The following is a 23,023-nucleotide window of genomic DNA, read 5'->3' as shown; positions in this document are numbered from 1 at the left end:
TCGGTTTAAAACCTCTGCACCTGCCATGCAATTAGACTAATTTGCTTTGTTCAAGAAACGAGCGTGTTGAATATACAGTATATTGACATGCAGCCACTCCAGAGCCGGGTACAGGAGCACGATGTCCGGAGAACTGCAAACACATTACTGTTAACTGACGTTGCACCGGCGGTGACTGAATGTCTCCCCTCCCGCACCCAAGACCAGACTGAACTGGCCTGACTGCGGAGCCGAGAGGGGGAACCTGTAGCTGAACTTCCTTTCTCATCCTGGAATAACTCTGCCCGGCTTCAGTGGGGAATGGGGATTAGGGTGAACTCTTGAATTCTCACTGCCGTAATTCCCCACTTACTTCAATGAAAGCTCCGCCTTTCCTTTTGTTTTGCAAGAGTCCACTGCAGGTCACAAGAACACAAGGGGTCTCCCGGTGAAGATAAACTTTGGGAAAGACAAGCGAGGGATTTTTATTCCTGCTCCATGCATATAATCTCTTTCCTTGCACTTTGGGGGATTCAAACATAAACGTTGCTGCCACTTTAAGTCAAATGAAGTCTTACCTGCAACTGTTCAGAGGGTCAGCAGTGCCCCCTCTGAGGCCTGGTTCACTTAATGGTAGACTCGGTCCTGGGTGCAGTGCATTTTCCTGGTGCTGGCAGAACAGTTCCAGCTGCGTGGGGGATTATGGGTAAGCATTTTGCCCATTGATCCCACAATGAGTGTGGTGCCGGAGTGGCCAGCGAGTTGCCAGAGCAGAGCTCCAGGGCACTCAAGTGAGCCTCGACAGCAATGCACCCCTAGGATGGAGATTTTTTATTGCGCTAGGGATTCGGATACTGTGCAGGCAAGGCAACAACAGTGGCACCCCCTGCAAGTGGCACCCAGGGCATGTGCCCTAGCTGCCATAACTTGGATCCACTTTTGCCCATATGGGAGGATAGTTCAGAGGTTAAGACACTAGGTATGGAGAGGCTATAAAATGGATTTGAAATTGGCTGAATGAGAGAAGACAGAGAGTGGAAGTGGATGATTGCTTTCCAGACTGGAGGCCTGTGATTAGTCGTGTGCCTCATGGATTGATGCTGGGACCAATGTTGTCTGTTGTCTACATCAATGATATGGATGCTAATGTAGGAAATTAGATCAAGTTTGCTGATGACACTAAGATTGAAGGTGTTCTGGACAGTGAGGAAGGATTCAAAGCTTGCAGAGGGATCTGGACCAGCTGGAAAAAGGGGCCAGAAAGTGGCAGATGGAATTTAATGCAGACAAGTGCGAGGTGTTGCATTTTGGAAGGACAAACCAAGGTAGGACTTACACAGTAAATGGTAGGGCACTGAGGAGTTCAGAGGAACAAAGGGATCTGGGAATACAGATACACAGTTCCCTGAAAGTGGCATCACAGGTAGACAGGGTTGTAAATAAAGCTTTTTGGCATCTTGGCCTTCATAAATCAAATTATTGAGTGCAGAAGTTGGGATGTTATGATGAGGTTGTAAAAGACATTGGTAAGGCCAAATTTGGAGTATTGTGTGCAGTTCTGGTCGCTAAACTACAGGAAGGAAAGAGTGCAGAGAAGAGGACGGTGGTAGATGGAAAATCACAAAGAGCAGGGGCCCCACCAAAGATCCCGGCGGAATACACACCACTAATCACTGACCACCAGGCAGAATACATTTCATCTGCTGCTACCCTCTGATTTCAGCAGGCAAGCCAATTGCAAATCCGACAGCGGAGGTTCCAATCCAAGACCGGGAGCACTTCAGAGCACTGGTAAAGGTAGGTGCTTCTGGGTTACTTTTAATTTTTTTAAATTTAGACATACACCACAGTAACAGGTCTGTTTATCCTATTCTCTCCCCATCTCAAATTCTCCTGCATGCTGAGATATTACCTGTGCTGCCTGTAGTACAACACTGAGGTTCTGTATCCGAGGAGCGGGGAGTGAGGTTAGGATTTGGGAACATTGATGTCAACAGATCTGGCTCCACAACAGATCATCTCAAAGTGGACTCAAGGTCGTGTTTTAAATTTGATTGCAATGGCCATAACCACAGGAGGATAGCCCTGATTAACACAATATTCCAGGGGTGTGCTGTGGAAATGAAAGCAGAGTACCCCATACATTCACTCTGAGCTCTGATATCTTGTCTAGATGAAGAGATAGTCCATGCCACCCCCCAGAAGTTGCCCCAGTAATCCATCCAATTTATTTCACACACTCAAATTACACTTTCACAGTTTGCACTGGCTGGTGAACAGGTGTAATGGCAGACATTCTCTGCCTTGGTGGGTCAAAAATGGGGGGGGGGGCACGTTATGGTGAAAGGTGTCAGCCTTTGTGGATCTGGTATGGGGAATGGTACTCAGGTGTAACAGTGGAAGGTCTCTGGCCTTGGTAAGTCTGGTATGGGGATATGGGGGGGGGGGGGTGGTGAATAAGTGTGACGTAGCTCAGGATTGCTGACAGTTTGGACTGGATTCTGTGTGGTTGCAGAGGGCATGGGAGCGCCGGGACAAATGTACAGACACTCAGTGACTTTTGGAAGAACTGTGCTTTGCTTGGATTGTAAGTGGAACTTCAGGCAGGTTCTGCTGTTAGCGAATCCATCTGGTTGTAGCGGGAAAAGCAATTTTGCGTAATATGACACTGTTTTTTCACATGACAATAAACGAAATCTTGAACCATTGGAAGGTACCTGCCATTGGTAGGTCTGGTATGGGGAGTGATACCCAGGTGTTACACTGGAAGGTATCTGGGGCTGTCATTACCTGGGGCTGAGTTTCTTGGATCCTGCTTCTGTCTCCACACATTCCTGGTTGCAACTGCATCACTTTTCCTGTCCTTCTGCTGGAGGAAGCGGCGACTGTTGCGCCTGTAGGTATCTTGGCTGATCTGTTTCCTCTCCGCCATGTGGATGCTCCGGGCATTTCGAATGGTCGATCTGCAAACATGTCAGTTAATGAGGGTGCCTTTTCTTCCAGTTGCCTTCAATGTAGGCACCATAGTTGGCACAAACACCCTTCTCCTCCCCTGTCTGCCTTCCAAAGGGACCGTTTCCTCCGTGACTCCTTCATCCACTTATCCCATCCTATCAATCATTCCCCCCCCCCCACCACCACCTTCCCCTGTGGATGCAGGAAGTGCCGCACTTGCGCCCATACCTCGTCCCTCACCATAATTCGGTGCCCCAAACAGCCCTTTCAAGTGAAGCAACACTTCACGTGTATCCGCGGGAGTGATCTACTCCATCTGGTGCTCCCTTTGTGGCCTTCTCTACATCAGAGAGCTGGGCAAAGACTGGGAGATTGCTTCACTCTGCACCTTCACTCTGTCCGCACCAGTGACAGGGAGCTCCCAGTGGCCAACTGTTTCAGTTCTGCGCCCCACTCCCATGCTCACATGTCTGTCCATGGCCTCATGCACTATCCCGCCAAGATCACCTATAATTTGAGGAACGATGTCTGACTTTTTCATCTGGGCACCCTCCAGCCGATGACATCAACTTCAACCTCTCAGTTTCTGCTAACCTGCTCTCCATTCTCCCCTTTCCTTCCTTTCTTCCAGCTCCTCACCCCCTTCCCTCTCCATTCACAGAACCATTCCCCCCTCCCCCTGCCCTCCCTTCACCCCTACCCCCCCCCCCACCATATTATTCGGACACCTACTGACATTTTTCCAGGGCTCAAGCCTGAAATGTCAGTTATGTATCTTTACCTTTGCTATTTAAAGTACATTGTTTGATCTGCTTTGTGTTTTTACTTTAACCACGGTGTCTGAAGACTTTCGTGTTTTACTTTTGCCACAGGTGTATGGGCTGAAGGGCCTACCCCCTTGTGGTGATACACCACTAGACAACTGCAGGGGATGATCTTTGTAACTGCAAGAAGATCATCGGAGGACAGACCACACCTAGTCGGCTGTCAATCGCCCGACAAGAATAGACCTAACTCCACCCGGCCGGCTGTCAATCAACCGCCCGGGATATAATCCTGAGCTGGCCCCTCCTGAGTCAGTCACTCGGGAGCCACCAGTACAGCTACCACTGTAGCAGAGACTTTTAACTGAATAAAGCCTGTTGTACAATCTTTCTCGAGTTTTGTGTCTGCTTCCTGCTGCAGCCTTGCATCACACCTCAGCCACACTGTGTCCTAACAAGCCCTCCATCTCTGAGCACTGGCTGTGATATGAGAGCTGGTTGTAATGTCCTGTAACATTTATCCTCTTGTCCACATCATTGCCTGCTTGGCCATCCCTGGTTTCAGCTCCACTCACTCTCTTTCCTCATTGGCTGAGGAGAGCCTAGGATTTCAGAGCCCCTGTCACCTGTATGCAGGCTGTGTGAAGTGGAGGGTGTGTAGTCAGCGAAAATGTCCCTTCACAAGGGTAGCTGGACTCCACCAGCAGGATCTCAGTACTTTGGACAAACCCTGAAATTTGCAGGAATTCAGAGAGGGAACAACAAAGGCAATTAACACCAGAAAGTTAAAAAGAATGCGGAACTGAAGCGAGAGAAGCAGCTGTAAAGCAAAGGTATTTTGTGTAACGTGTGATAAATTGGATGAAAAACATCCTCAGTCGGTGGAGAAGTCTGTGGCGAAGGCAGAGGGCGTCCTTGCTTGATCAACAGGAATCTCACACAACACTGCACCCATGGAAGGGCATAATTCCTGCCACTTCATCACGACGTTCCAGTTAAAAAATACCTTGCGGTATTACGTCATCTGCTGGGAAGTCTCAGCTGAAACTTTACAACTATTCGAGGAGGAGCAGATTTGATAAATGCCACTCAGAACAATACAAGTCACTTTACACTAACAGGGTTCGTGACAATTAGGGCAGTTGATGTTCAGCTGAGGAGGTGACCTCCAGGAACATGGGAACAGGAGTGGTTAGGTACAGCTCAGCAGAAGGAATTGTCCCAGGAAAAAAAAATGAAAAGCAGAATTTGTAGAACAACTGTTAAATTTGGCATGGAATTCTATCCACTGAACTTCACACACCCAATACCCAGTTCTTCATTTGAACAGACACTGTTTGGTGAGGTAAACACATCGAAATGTTGGAAGAACTCAGCTGGTCTTTTCGGTATCTATAGAAGGCAATAGACAATAGGTGCTGGAGTAGGCCAATTGGCCCGTTGAGTCATTTATCAGATCATGGCTAATCTTTTTCTTTCAATAACCATTCCCAGCCTTATTCCCATAACCCTTAACTCCCCTGCCCACAAGAGCCTTATTCAACTCTCTCTTAAATCTATCCAGCGAATCACCACCCTCTGTGGCAATGCATTCCACAGATCCCCAACTCTCTGGGTAAAAAAATTTCTTCTCATTTCTGACTTAAATGGCCTTCCCTGTATTCTTAAACTATGCCCTCTAGTCCTAGTCTCTCCCATCATTGAGACCATGTGCTCTGATTTCACCATGTCAAGCCCTTTGATAATCCTAAATACCTCAATCATGTCTTCCCTCACCCTTTTAAACTCCATCACATAAATCCAAGTCTTCCTAGCCTACCTGCGTATGACAATCCTGCCATGTCGGAAACTAACCTTGTAAACCTGCACTACACTCCCTCTATAGCAAGTATGTCCTTTCTTAAATATGGGACCAGAACTGGACGCAATACTCCAGGTGAGGTCTCACCAGGGCCCTGTACGACTGCAGGAGGGCTTCTCTACTCCTATACTCCAATCCCCTGTTTATGAAAGCCAACATACCATTCACCTTCTTCACCGCTTGCTGAACCTACATTTCAATGACTGGTGAACAAGTATGCCCAGATCCCTTTGTTACCTCCCAAGCTCAACACCATTTAAATAATATTCTGCTCTCTTGTTTCTGCCTCCAAAATGGACAACCTCGCATTTACTCACATTAAACTTCATCTGCCATCTTTCCACCCACTCCCCTAACCTGTCCAAGTCCCTCTGCAATTTCCTGACATCCTCCTCACACTACCACCCAGTTTAATGTTATCTGCGAATTTGCATATGTAGTTATTAATCCCCTCATCCAAATCATTAACATAAATGATAAACAACTGAGGACCCAACACCGACCCCTAAGGGACCCCACTCGTCACATTCTGCCATCCAGAAAATGACCCGTTTATCCCAACCCTTTGTTTCCTATTTCTCAGCCAACTATCTATCTATGACAGCACCCTACCCCTGATACCATGCTCCTTGATTTTGCAAACTAGCCTCCTGTCTGGGTCCTTATCAAAGGCTTTATGAAAGTCCAAGTACACCACACTCACTGGCTCTCCCGAGTCCACCCTCCTTGTTACGACGCTTCAGGCCTGAGCCCATCTTCAAGGAAAATAAGAAAAGGCAGAAGCCGGATATATCAGAAAGTCTCACAATTCAAACCATGGGGGAGGAATCCAGACCAACAAAAGGACTTAATTGGATGTTATAAGGAACTTGGTAGAATTGATCTGTCTGGGCGAAAGGAGACAGGGAATGGAGAGACAATGGGGAAAGAAGAAAGTAGGGGGGGTTTTAACAAAAGCCAGAGAAGTTGATATTAATGCCATCTGGTTTGAAGGTGTCCAGTTGGAAGATGAGGTGTTGTTCCTCCTCTGTCTGGCAGTGCAGGAGACCATTGACAGACAAGTCGGCAAGGGAATGGGATGGAGAAGTGAAATTGGTGGCCACTGGGAGATCTACGCTATTGTAGCAGACAGAGCCAAAGTGTTCAACAAAGCAATCTCCCAGTCTGTGTCCAGTCTCTCTAACATACAGGAGACCACAGAGGAATTCCAGATGCAGTAGGTAACTCCTGCAGATTTACAAGTGAAATGTTGCTTCACTTAGAAGAACTGTTTGGGGTCCCGAATGGTGCTGAGGGAGGAGGTGTGGGTGCAAGTGGAGCATCTCCTGCGGTCACAGGGGTAGGTCCAAAGGGGATGATTAGTGGGGAGAGAGGAGTGGACAAGGGAGTCACGGAGAGAGCGGACCCTGCAGAACACAATGTGTCTTGTGATGGGATCACGTAATGGGTGGCTGAAATGGTGGAGGAGGATATGTTGGATGTGGAGGCTAGTGGGGTGGTAGGTAAGGACAAGGGGAATCCTATCCTTGTGATGTGTGGGGGCAGAGGGAACCGGGGGGTAATGAAGGATATGCGGGTGAGTGCCAAGATGATGGTTGTAGAGGGAAAGCCATTGTGTTTGAAGAAGTTGGACGTGCCTGATGGTGAGGCTAAAATTGCTGAAATCAACGTTTCAGAGCAGATGGAGAATGAAAACCTCAGTTCACAATTGTGCTATCAACCTCCTAGGATCTTTGATTTGATAAAGGTTGGTTAATTGGGCAGCATGGAATCATGGGCCGAAATGGCCTGTTACCATGTTGTATGCCTAAATTTACCTTACAAAAAAATGTTGAGGTGCAGTATGAACAGGGAAGCATTTATAAGGGCTACTGATACAAAAGGGAGCATACAATAGAGGAAAAGAAGAGGGAAACCAGAGCAGAAGGACGCTTTTAAAAGTAATCAGAAGACAACTAATAAATAGCAATAAGGTGAGAAAATATGAAATACAAAGGCAAGTTATTCAGTAACATAACAAAGGAGGTGAAAGGACAAGAGTGGACATTGGACCATTGGAAAACAATGCCAGGGAGAGAGTAATGGGGAGAAGGAAATGGCGGATGAACTCAATAAATATTTGGCTTCGGTTTTCCCTGTGGAAAAACACCTGCAGTGTGCCAAAAGTTGGAGAGTTTCAAGGGGCAGTCGAAGTTAGAAAGTCTAAGGGTGGCTAAAAACAGATGGACTACACCCTAGAGTTGTTAAAGAGATAACTGAGAATATTGTGAACCTCACTGGATTCCAGAGAGAGGTTCAGGAGGACTGGTAAGTTACAAATGTTACTACACTCTTGAAGAAGGGAGAGAGACAAAAGACAGGAGATTATAGGCTGATTAGCCTGACTTTAGTTAAATTCTAAATTAATTTTTAATTAAAAATAAATTTAGACCAGTGGTTCTCAACCTTTTTCTTTCCACTCACATCCCACTTTAAGTAATCCCTATGCCATTGGTGAGCTGTAATTAGTAAGGGATTGCTTAAGGTGGGATGTGAGTGGGGAGGGAAGGTTGAGAATCACTGCCCTAGACCCAATTGTGACTGAAATATTTTGCCTGAGAAAAATTGTCATTGGCCCATTTCTTTTGGAGTTGTGAAACTGTTCACATAACGAGTCACATAACGGGATGATTAAAAACAGTGGTTTTCAAACTTTTTCTTCCCACCCACATGTTTAAGCAATCCCTTAGTAATCACAGAGCACTGATTACTTAAAGCGGTATGTGAGTGGAAAGAAAAAGGTTGAGAATCACAGATTTAGACATACAGAATGGTAACACCCAATTTACCGACCCCTGGTGGTTGGTGAGACATTAGAATCTATTATCAAGGATGAGATTTCGGGGCACTTGCAGATAGATGTGAAACAGGCAGAAAGCAGCATGGTTTCCTTTGGGGAAACGCTGCTTGAAAATACTGCTGGATTTGTTTGAGGAAAGAACAGGAAGGACAAACAAAGGAGAATCAGTGGGTGCAGTGGAGGGTTAAAATATAAATGGAGGCATGTAACCTTTGGCTTTATTAGGCATTGCTCAGACCACACTTAGAGTCTCGTGAGAAGCTTTGAGCTCCTTATCTAAGGAAGAATGAGTTGACAGAGGAGGTTCACAAGAATTATCCCTGGAATGAAAGGGTTTTCATATGAGGAGTGTTTGGGACTGGGCTGGTTGCAATTCAGAAGGAGGGGAAAAAACACATTAAACCTGTTGAATGCCGAAAGGCCTCGACAGAGTGGATGTGGAGAGGATGTTTCCAATGGTGGAGGGAGTCTGGGACCAGAGGGCACAGCCTCAGAATACGAAAACGTCCCTTTAGAACAGAGATGATGAGGAATTTCTTTACCCCGAGGGTGGTAAATCTGTGGCTGCAGACGGCTGTGGAGGCCATCATTGGGTATATTTATGACAGGCAAATAACTTCTTAATTAGAAAAGGAATCAAGGGTTACGGGGAGAAGGCAGGAGAATGGGCTTGAAAAGGATGGTAAATCAGCCATGATGGAAATGACGGGCCGGATTCAATGGGCTGAGTGGCCTGATTCCTGGCGCTGTCTTATGGTCTTTTAATCCATTCTGCCAAGTTATGTGAAACATAGCCACGGCTAGGGTGCTGCTCTCTGGAGATACCCCTGCAGTCCCTGATCTTCTACTGGGGGGGGGGGTCCCTGTCTAAGCGTGGTGCCCACCACCCTTCAGCAAGAGCCTTACCGTCGTGGTGGGGGAATGTTGGCTTTGTTTATGCTGAATCCTGTGCTCAGCGTGCTTCCTGACTTCTGCAGGTACGTGGAGGGATAGTAGCCGGTACTCTCTCCCTTCCTATTGAAATAACAACAAATCAGTTTCTGCAAACCAAAAGCTATTAAAAAAAACCCCACAAAATCTGCAATTGAATGGAAATACACAGCACGTCAGGCAGCATCTGTGGAGAGATAAACAGAGTTCAAGTTCCAGGTTCATGGCTCTTCATCAGAACTGAGAAAGAGTTCAAGTTACAGAGTTGGACAGGTCTGTCCAATTCAGGCCATTCAGCCCACAATGCTGTGCTGACCTACTGCACAACAAACTCACACCCAGGAGTATTTCTTACATCTATGTGTCTATCCATAAGTCTTTTAAATGTCACTGTTGTACTACCTCCCTCCTTACCTATCATTCTCTCTCTCTCTCTCCCTCCTTTCCTCCATCTCCTCATGCCATTCCCTCTCCATTCAGAGGGCTATCCCCACCCCTTCACTTCTTTTTCCCCTTCTGCCCTCCCACCCATATCCACCTATGACCTCTTACCTGTGGGGTCTGTGCTGTTCCCTCTGCCCCTCCCCCCATGTTTTTAAATCAGATGCTTGCCTGATTTTCTTCACACACCTTGACGAAGGGCTCAAGCGTGAAAAGTTGGTCATGTATCTTTGCCCTTCAATGAACGCTGTGGGATCTCCTTAGTTTCTCCACTACAATCAAAGTGTCTGCAGAATTTCGCACACACTCTCCATTGTTCTAGTGCCCCAATGCACTCCTCCACCGATCCATATACCCAACACTGCGGCCACACAAACCCCAGTGCTCACAAATACTCCCTACTGACCCCACACCCTCCCCACTATCCCCACGCACTTCTCACTGCCCACACACACAGTTCACTGCCCCCACATCCCAATGCCCCACACATTGCTCACTGTCTCCAGACACTCACCATTGCCCCACTCTTCACTATCCTCACACTCTCCTCGCTGTCCCAATACACACACTCCCCAATGACCCACACACTTCTCACCATCCTCAAACTCTCCCCAATGACTTGCCACACACCCCATTGCCCCACACATTCTCCACTAACCCCACACACTCCTCACTGTCCCCACACACTGACCCTTCTGCCCCCACACACCCCTCATTGTCCCCACTGCCCCATAATCTGCCCTCTGTTTGTCACACACTCCCAACTCTTTCCCATATACTCACCACTGACCCCACACACTGAATAACCATTCCACAGATGATGCTGGAGCCTTGTCCCTCCAATGGGGCCTGGTCCACCTGGAGAACTACACAACATTCGCCAAGCTGCTGTTCATCGACTTCAGTTCTGCGTTTAGAACGATCATTTCCCAGAGGTTGGTGGGGAGGCTGGGACTCAACACCCCTCTCTATAATTGGATTCTGGATTTCCTAACAGAAAGATCCTAGTCTGTCCAGGTCAGTAGCATAACATCAAGCACTGTCACTCTGAGCACTGGCGCACATCAGGGCTGTGTGCTCAGCCCGATCTTGTTCACACTACTGAGCCATGACTGCATCACCAGATGCACAATCCCTGCAGAAGCTAACGAATCTTGGATACCTGTCTCTGAGGTCAATGACAGAACACCTTTCAAGAGGGGACTTCCTGACAGTGTACCTGGCAGGGTACTGAAAATCTGGGCCAACCACCAAGCCGAGGTATTCATGGACATTTTCAATCTCTCATTGCTGCAGTCGGAGGTTCCCACTTGCTTCTAAAGGACATCATTCATTCCAGTGCCCGAGAAGAGCAGAGTGAGCTGCATCAATGGCTGTTGCCCAGTAGCCCTCACATCTACAGTGATTAAATGTTTTGGTCATGGCCAGCGTTAACTCTGACCTAAGTAAAGAACTGAGCCCAATGCAATTTGCCTACCGCCACTCTCGCTCCACGGCAGATGCAACCTCACTGACTCTCCACTTGGCCCTCGATCACCTCGATCACAGCAACACGTACATTAAAACTGCTTTTCAGCAATTACAGCTCAGCTTTCAATTGGGGAGGCATGATTGGCTTAGCCATAAATGGGACAACTTGGCAGCATCAGCTGGAGTTCGAATCCCGCATTGTCTGTCAGGTGTTTATACATTCTTTCCATGTGTCTGCATGAGAGTTCCCCAGGGCCTCCAGTTTCTTCCCACCATTTGAAATGCACCAGGGCCTGTATGTTAATTGATTGTAAATTGGGCACCACAGACCTGTGAGCCAAAATGGTCTGTTACCATCCTGTATGTCAAGATTTAAAATTTAAAATATTAAAAAAGTACAAACTCCTAAAACCCAGGTCACAGCACTCCAACAGTGTTGCGTTAACTGCTATGTTAATTGTGCCACCTGGATCCCTAATGACACATTATTTTATTACACCAACATATCTATCAACCTCTTTAAAGACATTTATAAAATTATGAAGGGCTTAGATATAGATGACCAATGTCCTTTTCCCATCTCGAGTAATAGGGCACAGATGTAAGGTCTGAGGGGAGAGACCTGATGGATGATCTTTTCACACAAAGAAGATACAGAGGAAATTGTTTAACTAGAGTAGTGAACCTCCGGAGTTTTGCTCCCATGGGCAGCTTTGGAGGCCACCTCGTTGGGTGTATTTAAGGCAGATATTGATAAGTGTCTAAATAGTCGGGGTATCAAGGGTTATAGGGAGAAAGTGGGAATTCGGGCTGAGTGGGAGAAGGATAAGCTTTTGATGGAATGGCAGAGTGGACTGAATGGGCCAGCTGGACTAATTCTGCCCCTATATTTTATGGAATGGTAATGGGCCTGTGGAGCGAGTTACCAGAAGAGCTGATAGGGTTGCGTACAATTACAAGACATTTGGACTTGGAAAGGACACAGTCCTAATAAGAGCAAATGGGATAGGATGAACTAGGCATCATGGATATGATGGACCGAAGGGTCTGGTCTTGTGTTGCATGATTGTATGATTCTTTAAAAACTAAAAATCATTTCACCCAGAACACAATACAAGCAATCTCACATCATTGGAAAGTTGTGGATTCAAGGGCCACATATCTTCTTGTCCAATCTCATGGATATCTCTAAAGAACATGCAGCATTACCAGCACAGTACAGATCCTTTGGCCCACAATGTTGTGCTGACCTGTGGATACTTGCTCCACAACAATCTAACCCTTTCCAACCACGTACCCATAACCTTGGAGCAGTCCGCGGCCGTCGCCACAGGCCGACACAGAAGACGCCGTTCGAACACAGCAATTGAGCAGGCTGCACAAGGCGTCAGCGGCCTGTTCCCATAGGCCGCTGCAAAATGGGCTAAGTCAGCCAATCACTGGTGATGGATCGCAAAAGGACCAATCAGCGCCCAGGGCGGCACAAACCACACCTGTTGACGACGCTGCAGCAAAATGGGCCGATCCAGCCAATCGCCGATGGCAGTGGTGAGGACACCAATCAGAGCCTGAGGGAATATGGGTCACATCGATCAGTCACATGGCAACCAGGGTCTGCCTGACTATATAAAAGGGAGCAGCCAGTTCATTAAATCAGTGTCAACTGCACTCCTTGTTGTGTGTGTCTTATTTCCGAGCTATAACCTCGGGACACGCTACAACCGTTTTTTTTTAAACATCCATGTGCCTATCCAAGTCTTTTGAATGTCCTTCTTGTACCAGCCTCCACCACCATACCCAGCAATACATTCCAGGCACCCATCACTTTGAGTAAAAGAGTAAATGATTTAAAAAAACGCACCAATGGCATCTCTCCTGAACTTTATTGCACTCAATTTATACAGATGCCCGCTGGTATTTACTATTGTCACTTTGGGAAAAAAGGTGCTGTCTGTCCACCCCACGTAAACTCCTCAAAATCAAGTCAAGTTTACTGTCATCTGATTGTACAAGTACAACCCGACAAAACAGCATTCACCAGTCCTCGGTGCAGATACACAACCAGACATAACAGACAAGTAACACAGAAACTGGACAAGTGTTTCATCTATACAAATACATAAACAAACATTGTTTCGTACCTATGAGAGTCTCGGATGGCTAGTGTGAGCAGTTCTGTTGGTCATTCAGCATTCTCACTGCCCGTGGGAAGATGCTGTTCCTCAGCCTGGCTCTGATACTCCTGATGCTCCGATATTCTTCAGCATCTCCATTAAATCACCTCTCACCCTTCATCAAAGTATCTAGGGGAGCTTTCCCCATTTTACAAGCATAACACTTAACAATGAATTGTTTGGCTGCAGAAGCTTTCTGGGAGATTTGTGGACTTGCAAAATGTCACATCAAAGAAGTCTATCATCTAGCTCCAAGAGGAAATTCTGCAATTAATTTCACTGCATGTTTTACACTTACCGGACTACCCACCACCCATCCAGCAACTTATGGATCACGTCAATCAGTTCCCCTTCCTTCAGGCTCATCTCATCCTCCTGTACAGCTGTGTAGCTTCGAATGACTTTATAAAGCTCACCTGCAGCATTGGACAAGGTCAAAATCCAACACAAACTGTAGAATATCATTCACATTGAGCATTGCAAGTTTGTTCAAAGGACTCCAAGGAGCGACTTGTAGCAGGTCCTCAATAAATACTTTGGTTCAGCGTTCACCAGAGAGATAACATTGACAAGCGTCTAAGTTAAGGAGGAGGTACTGGAGCTTCTGAAAAAAACATTTGAATGGATAAGTCCCCCGGACTGGATGGAATATACCCTGTGTTATTACAAGAAGTGAGGGAAAAAATTTCTGGGGTATTGACAATGATCTTTGCATGCTCCCTGGCCACAGGAGAGGTTCCAGAGGATTGGAGAAAGGCAAATGTAGTCCCCTTGTTGAAGAACAATAAGAGGAAGAATTGTGGGAATTATAGACCAGTGAGTCTGATGTCAATGGTGAGCCAACTATTGGAAAGGATTCTTAGGGGCAAGTTTTACCAGCTTAGTCTTATTGAGGATAGTCAACTTGCATCATGCATCATGAGAGTAACTGTTTTTTTGAGGAGATGACAAAAGAAATTGATGAAGATAGAGTGGTGAATGACGGCGTTTGGCAAGGTTCCCCCTGATAGACTCACCCAGAAACTAAAAAGGCATTAAATCCATGGAAACTTGGATGCACCGATTCAGAATTGACTTGCTGATAGAAGGTGGTGGGAGATGGCGCATATTCTGCCTGGAGGTCAGTAACTGGTGGTGTTCTGGAGAATTCTGCTCTGGGACCCCTGCCCTCTGTGATTTTTATAAATGACGGATGAAGAATGGGGTGGTGGATTAGTAAGTTTGCAGATGACATGAAGATCAGAAGTAGATAGTGCAGAAGGTTGTCGAAGGTTACAACGGGATATAGACAGGGTTCCAAGTTGGTTGAGATGTGGCAGATGGAATTCAATCGGCAAAGAAACGATGTGAGATGCCTTTGGCAGATAAGGTCAAGGAGAATTCAGAGGTTCCACCAATATATAAAAAACAAAGGTGTAGCTGAGGACAGAATAGGTTCCCTTAAAGATCAACAATGTCATATCTACATGGAGTCACAGGAGAGCTCCAAACAAGAATTTCTCATCTGTATTTACTGTGAAGCCAGACATGGAGACAAGGGAACTCAGGGAAATAAATAGCGATGTCAAGGGGGTCCATGTTACAGAAGAGGAGGTCTGGAATAAAAAAAAGGTGAAAGGGTAGGAACGTTTCTGCGACCTGATCATATGTTTCCTTGAACATTATGGGAAATGAAGGAAGAAATTGCAGGAGTCCTGCCAGAGATATTCATTGAGCATGTAGGTGTGATGCTAGAAAGTGGAAGGATGGCTGATGCTGTGCTTTACTTGGAAAAAGTACTAGAGCACAAACCAGGGAAGTATCCAGCGAGCACAATGTCAGTCGGGCGGCAAGTGATTGGAGGGGATTCCAAGAGACAGGGTCAATCAGAATTTTGAAAGGCAGGGGCTAATTTGGTACAATCAGCATGGTTTGAGCATAGGAAATCGTGTCTCACAAACTTCGCTGAGTTCTTTTTAAGTCCTGTGGGCAGTGGTGTGTGCAAGTTTCAGTGTTGAGTCCAGTGTGGTGAATGAGCACGGAAGTATTTTGCAATTTGTGGTACAGTGGATAATGAAGGTTAACAAATATTACAATGGCATCTTGGTAAGCTGAGTCAGAGGGTTAAGGAATGCCAGATAGAGTTTAATTCATGAGTGTGAGGTGTTATATTTTAGTAAACCAAATCCCCCAGGACTTGGATGATAAATGGCAGGGCCATGGGAAGTGTGGTAGAACAGAGAGTCCCAGGGGAAATGTACCTAGATCATTGAAAATGACAGCACAGGTAGAAGGGATGGTGAGGAAGGGGTTTGGCACACCTGCCTTCATTGGAGAGGGTAATGAGTACAAAGTTGGAACAAAATGTTCCAGCTGTACGAGTCATTGGTGAGATCACATCCAAATAACTGTGGGCCATTCTGATTGCCCAGTGATCAATCGTCAAGCTGAAAAGGTGATAAAAGCTTCATCAAGATATTCCCATGACTGGAGGGGCATGAATTATGAGAAATGGTTGTTAAGCCTGGGACTTTTCCTCCTGGAGTGTAAGGGTCTGAGGGAGGATTTTAAAGAGATAGTCATGGGGAACGTGGATAAGCTCATAATCTTCTCCCAAAGGTCAGAAGATTTAAAGTGAGAGAGAAAAGATTCAAAGGACAAACTTTTCAAAATGAGGAGTGCGAGTTGAGTTGCCAGAGGAAGGGTCAATTACCAAGTTCAAAAGACATTTGCCCAGATACATGAGAGGAAGGGATTGCACAGCATGGAAGAAGCCCCCTCCAGCCACTAAACTAGAACTACCCAATTATACCCAATGAACCTACCAACCCCATACATTTAGGAGGGTGGGAGGAAACCAGAGCACCCAAAGAAAATTCACACAGGTCATGGGGAGAACATACAAACTCCTTACAGACCACACGAGCTTCAAATTCAGTCCCTTGTGGTTCAATAGTTGAGTTTACACAGTTTGTGAAGCATGCAGAACAGATGCTCGGGACAAAGGAATTGTTGACAAACAGAGGAATTTTGGGGCATATCCATGAAGGTGGCATCACAGAAAAATCAGTGGGTGAACAGGACGTAGGAGTCTTCACCTTCATCAACCAAGGCAGAGCAGGTAAGATTTGGGAGATCATGTCACAATCTTTTACAAAGGGCTGCCCTGCACAGGCTCAGGTGAATTCAGAGCACGGGCCACCCAAAGACTCACCTTCATAGTTGGGCTCCTGCTCCTCGCTCTCATCTGGTCCATCCAGAGGCTCCAGGAATGCAGCTGGCAGCCAACCCTTGTGATTGTCCATCTGGCAAAACCACCACCCTGCATAGATCAACAGTCACAGCACAGTAATCGATAGTCAACTCACCAGAACAACAGTCACAGCTCAGTGTCCAACAGACAACTCACCAGAACAACAGTCACCGTTCAGTGTCCGACAGACAAGTCACCAGAACAACAGTCACAGCTCAGTGTCCGACAGACAAGTCACCAGAACAGTCACAGCTCAGTGTCCAATAGACACCTCACCAGAACAAGTCACCGCCCAGTGTCTGACAGACACCTCACCAGATCAACAGTTACCGCCCAGTGTCTGACAGGCAACTCACCAGAACAACATTCACCACCCAGTGTCTGACAGACAAATCACCAGATCAACAGTAATAGCTCAATAACTCAATAAAAATAATTTTAAATGAAAGAGGGAGATTAAAACCAACAATAACCTCACACTCAATATCACTAAAACTAAGGAGGTGATTGTTAAGATCAGGAAGGGAAAACCAGAGGTGGACAGGAACATGGCTGGGAGATGTACGGAGAGATATGGTCCAGATGAAGGATAGTGGGACGAGGCAGAATAATAGGTCAGCACAGTCCAGAAGTGCTGAGGGGTCCATTTCTTCCATGTCATCTTTCATGGTTCTATATAATAACCTATTCAATAAACTTTCCCTACGACACACCCATAACCTTCTATTTCTCCTGCATCCATTGCCTGTCTAAGATTCTTTTAAATGTCCCTATTGTACCTGTCTCCACCACCCTCCCTGGCAATGTATTCCAGAGACCCACAACTCTCTGTGCAAAAAAGGTTACCCATGACGTCTCCCCTAAACTTTACTCTCCTCACCTTGTACAAGGGTCCTCTGATGTCTGCTACTCTAACCCTGGGAAAAAGGTGCTGGCTGTCCTCTTATATTTTGTACACCTTTATTAAGTCCCCATCAACTCTGTTATTCTTATGAAAGCAAAAATAACATACATATTTTTCACCATCCTCTCAATCAATATTGGTACTTTTGACGACTGATCTTCTCTGTTCACCAACAACCCTTAATATTCTACCAATTATTGTGTATTTCCTACACACATTTGTTTTTCTCAAATTCACAATCTCGCAAAGTCCCTGCAATCGTAACATCACTGATCATCACTAATCAGTAACCATTCTCATTCAAGTCGTTAATGAATCATGAACGGTGCTTATCCCTGAGGTCCACGGTTCTGAATGTCACCATCCTCCTCACTGATTCACCCAACCACAATGTCCTGCTCCTCAGTAGTTTATATTTAAGCCATCACCCACATGTTTTGGCCCCATTTAACTGCTGTCCTTGGGCCCCCAATGAGCTCACATTGTTAATCTTCAACCTGGCCCTGATTTACCCTCGGAACTCACACACTTCACATGCCTGACAGGTTCATCCTGTCGCAGCAGGTCTTCCAAAGATCTCACAGCCTAAGACCCATGACAACGTGATGAGGAATGGACAACCTGCTTTCCTCAAAGGACAATGCTCTGGGGACCACCTGCCCTCCTCCCTTTCCACTTGCAGTTGATCACCCACCCCTTTTCCCACTGTCCTTTTATAGGTTCTGGAGTGAAACCTCTAAAAATCCAATCTCCAATCAATACTATTGGTAGATAAAATTTATTTAGAGGTTCCATTTAGCTGAAAGGCTATTTAACTGTTTGGCTAAAATCCAACATGTTTAAAACATTTTTCTGAGTCCTGGGTTCCTTTTCCCTCAACCGCCTTCCTCCAGATTCCTCAGTTCCAGAGGAGGTTCACAAGGATGATTCAGGGAATAAAAAATTTATTATATGAGGGCTGTTTGTCTGCTCTTGGCATGAACTCATTGGAATTTAGAAGAATGAGTTGGGGGATTTCATTGAAACATTTTGAACATTGGAACAGAGTAGATGGAGAAAGGTTGAATTAAAAACACAACATGCTGGAGAAACTCAGGTGGTCAAACGGTGTCCTTTATGTAGCAAAGATAAAAGTAAGTAACTGATGTTTTGGCCTTGAGCCCTTCATCGAGGTATGATATTGGCAGGCGTCGAAACAAAAAGATGGGGGGGGGGGGGGGGTAGGAGGAGTGGAGTAGGCAGAAGCTGATTGATGGAGAAGGTAGAAAGGTTGTTTCCCATGGTGGGAGGGTCTAGGACAACAGGGGAAAAAAAAAAATTGAGGATTGAAGGGCTTCCGCTCACAACAGAGATGCAGAGGAATTTCTTCAGCCAGAGGGTGGTAAATTCTGTGGAATTTGTTGCCATAGGAGGTTGTGGAGGCCAGGGTGTATTTAAGGCAGAGATTGATAGGTTCTTGATTATTCAGGGCATCAAAGGTTATAGGGAATGGGGCTGTGTGGGAAAATGGATCAGCTCATGGGTTGAACAGTGGGGTGGAATGCCTATTCCTCCTCTTATGTCTTATGGAAGTAGGACAGGGTCTTCTGTCAGAAGTCATTGCTGGGAACTGGGAACAGCCCACATTCCTGGAGAGTTACATTATTTCATGGGAAGGTCCACAAATACAAAGACAACATTGCCAGCTTTCAACCCTCTGCCACGTCCGTGTCGCCAGCAATGATCAACGTAAACCACACACAACTTGGTCAGGACTCAGGAGGACCATTCAGGAAGGAGACTTTCTCACCATTTTCATTTTTCTCCACAACCTCCACCATATCCCCAGTCTGGATGCTCATTTCATACTTGGAATTCTTTCGATAATCTGCAATTGAACGATATGTTTGGAGCACCATTGGACCTGTGATTTCTAGAGAAAAGAAGAACAAGGTTAATACCAGGGTACAGAACATTGGCCAAACCAAAGGGTGTCAGTATTTCCCACACAACGAAAATATCTGGTATTAATTAACAAAGCGGGGGCTGCTTGGCTTTTCTCATGTGGCTTTGAATTGGAACATCTGAATGGAGTGTAGTGGTTAGTGCAACGTTATTACAGTGCCAGTGATCCAGATTCAAGTCCAGCACGATCTGTCAGCAGTTTGTACGTTCACCCCTTGTCTGCGTGGGTTTCCTCCAGCTATTCCAGTTTCCTCCCACCATTCATAAATGAATGGGGTTATAGGTTAAATGGGATACTTGGTCAGTTCTTGGGATGGAAGGGCCTGTTACCATGCCGTATGTCTATATTTTTTGAAAAATAAAGTTTAGATCTTGTGACAGAGATTATAAATATGTTTTTGGGAGATAAATTGGGAAAGGTTTGTTAGAGTAGATCACATACCAACACTTTAAAACAGATCTTATTTGAAATACTGGAACTCTGTTAATGCTAGACATATTGGCTCCACAGCTTTTGCAAGAGCTTTGGAGAGTGCCCAAGAGACTTCACTAATGGGTTGTTGTTTACAAAAAGGCAACAAAGGAAAGATTTTGTTGGAACCACAGCTGTTCTAAGAGGGTCATGTGGTTTTGCAAGTAGAGAGAGTCAAACAGGCTTTAAGAGAGTGAGAGAGGGGGCATGGCAAGATGGCGTAGAGGGCAGACGTGCGATCCTACTCCTCCTCAGCCAGTGTTTTAAGCACCTGTCTTTAAAGTTTATCTAAGTGAATAAAAGTTGTATTTTTATTTTTGGGAACATTAGTGGGTCACAATGCCGACTAATGTTAAAAAAACGAAAGCTCAATTACAGAAGAAATTACCTTTTAAAAGTGCTGAAGAATTGAGGCCTACCTGTCCAGTTGAAGCCATGGAATTGTCGTTTGGAAGCTCCAAGGCACAGAGAACTACTGTCAGGCTGAATATTATACCGGCACCAACCTTGTCTCCACAAGATGGCGCCGGCATGTTGATGAGCTCGGCCGGAGTTGATTCGCGCATTCACGATGTCGGACACGTGGGCGACTCGGCTGAGAGAAGGGCCCTTGAGCCCAGATTGCCGTCAGGTGAACAAGGGATGCGCAGAATGGCATTGGAAGCTACCTCTGCGCAGTCCCTGGCCTTGCCGGGCATGGGCAGTGCCTCCAGGGTCCGTGAATTACTGGACCGCGTATGGGCTGTGGGGGGGTGTGCAAACCCACAGCCACACCGGGAAGGGCTCGACAACATTGGAAGAAGAAAAAGACTTACCTTTAATGAGCAGTTCACAGGAACAATTGGAGGTGGAGTCTTGAGAAGCTAGGCCTCAAGATGTGGAACTGGAACCTGGAATGGAGTCTGTTTGTACAGTTTTGGAAGGGATTGTCTATCATATGGACAATATGTCTAAACAAATGACTCAAGGATTTCTGGATGTGACAACTAAAATATCTAATATGTCTGAAGATATGTCTACACTTAAGAGGGATGTCAGTAAATGTATTAAATCAGTAGATACAGGGCAAGAATTTTTTTTTAAATTGAAACAGCTTTTTCTGAATGTAAAATTCAAGTTGAACGTAATAAGGAAAAAATAGAGAAAGTGGAAGATTCGTTTGTGGATTGGGGAATCCAGAAGACTTACTGAAAAAAAATTGATTCATTGGAAAATCAAAGTTGGAGAAACAATGTAAAAATTGTGGGTCTTCCAGAAGACATTGAAGGGTCTGATCCATAAAAGTTTTTCAAGAGTTGGATTCCCGAGGTGTTGGGCAAAGAGTTTTTCTCAGGAGGATTAGTATTGGAGAGGGCACATAAAGCGTTAGGTAAGAAACCGTTACTGGGACAACCACCACGAGCGGTCTTAGTTCGTTACCTGAACTATCAGGACAGAGAAATGATACTACGGTGGGCGGGACAGAAGGGACGACAAATGATGATCCAGAATAGCAGAGCTTTTTTTTTTTTTTTTTTTTAATTATAAACGCAGATTTGAGTCAAGAAATTATTAGGCAACGACGGGAATTTAATTCTGCTAAAGAAGTACTGTGGTGGAAGGGTTATAAATTTGCTTTTCGATATCCTGCTGTGTTAAAGGTCTTTTATAGTAACTTTCAATCTCAATTTTTTGAGAATGATCATGATGCATTAGTTTTTGCTGATTCACTACCGGATTTACGAGGACATGGAAGAGTTTTGCCACCATTGCTTAAAAAGAGGGCAAATGGAAATGGAAATGGGCAGAATGGGAAAAATGGGAAAAATGAAAAGAAAGAGGTTTTAACACAAAGTCTTATTGACATTGAAGACCCGGAACAATTAATGGGAATAGAGTCATTGGGTTGAATATATTTACAGTACTGAATTGTATTGATGTGAATGATGTATTTCTGGCTGGGGGGTGGATGGCACTGAAATCTCTGATAGTCATCTGCCACTAGTGGGGTTTACCACACCCAGTTTTTTAGGGCATTACTACCTTTGGGTAGTGTTTTTTTTTGGGGGGGGGAGATAATTAAAAATTTTTCTAAATACATTTTCTTAATCCGATTAAGCGAAAGCGAGTTTTGGCTTATATCAAGAAAATGAAAATTAATAATGCCTTTTTACAAGAAACACATTTGACTGAACAAGAACATTTGAAGTTGAAGAGAGATTGGGTTGGGCATGTGTAATTTTCTTCATTTAATTCTAAGGCAAGGGGTGTAGCAATTCTAATTCATAAGAATTTGTCTTTTGAGTTGCAAACTATGGAAGGGAATGCTGGAAGGGTTTTAAAGGTAAATTTTAAAATTTTTACTGAATCTTGGACTTTGCTTAATATTTATGCACCTAATGTGGACGATGAGTGTTTTATTTCGGATGCTTTTTTGTTATTAAATCAAGCTAATGAAAATATATTAGTTGGGGGAGATTTTAATTGTGTCTTGGATCCTTTGTTGGACAGATCCCCAAAAAGTATAAAGAAATCAAAGATGGCAATACAAATTGGGGCCTTGATGAAGGATTTAAATTTGGTGGATGTTTGGAGAAGGGATAATCCTACAGAGAAGGATTTTTCTTTTTATTCGTCTCGACATGATTCATTTTCTAGAATAGTTTTTTTTTAGTATCGGTACATTTACAAGGAAGGGTATCACAGGCAGAATATAAAAGCAGGGTTATATCAGATCATTCTTTATTATTTTTACTTATGTAAATTCAGAAGTGGTACGTTCATCTTATAGATGGAGATTTAACACAATGTTGTTGAAAAAAAAAGAGTTTGTTATTTTTGTTAAAGAACAGATTACTTTTTTTTAATCAGAAAATGCTAATTCAGTAAAAAGTCGTTTCGTGTTATGGGATGCATTAAAAGCTTATTTAAGAGGACAGATTATTAATTATACCACTAAAGTTAAGAAACAGTATATGGCTGAAAGGTTTGAATTAGAATAGCAAATTGATGAATTGGAGAAGGAATTTCAGAAGGAAGTGACAGAAGATTTTTAAAAAAGTGGCTTTGACTAAATTGA

The 23,023-nt window shown here is 44.9% G+C and overlaps 1 protein-coding gene across 3 annotated transcripts in view; it reads right to left on the bottom strand.

The window, feature by feature from the left end:
- ncf1 (neutrophil cytosolic factor 1) overlaps window positions 1–23,023 on the bottom strand; it is a 72,584-nt gene that overhangs the window by 4,419 nt on the left and 45,142 nt on the right. For all 3 annotated transcript variants that reach the window (XM_069884942.1, XM_069884943.1, XM_069884944.1), the window contains 5 exons: window positions 19,339–19,461; window positions 16,607–16,714; window positions 13,712–13,829; window positions 9,305–9,412; window positions 2,770–2,942 (listed from right to left, as the gene is read on the bottom strand). In XM_069884942.1, coding sequence (XP_069741043.1) covers window positions 2,770–2,942; window positions 9,305–9,412; window positions 13,712–13,829; window positions 16,607–16,714; window positions 19,339–19,461 — 630 coding nt within the window. The remainder of the gene's footprint in view (window positions 1–2,769; window positions 2,943–9,304; window positions 9,413–13,711; window positions 13,830–16,606; window positions 16,715–19,338; window positions 19,462–23,023) is intronic.

The sequence above is a fragment of the Narcine bancroftii genome, chromosome 6 (assembly GCF_036971445.1).
Source record: "Narcine bancroftii isolate sNarBan1 chromosome 6, sNarBan1.hap1, whole genome shotgun sequence".
In the NCBI taxonomy this organism is placed as follows: Eukaryota; Metazoa; Chordata; class Chondrichthyes; order Torpediniformes; family Narcinidae; genus Narcine; species Narcine bancroftii.
This window is presented reverse-complemented; position numbering and strand designations above follow the sequence as displayed.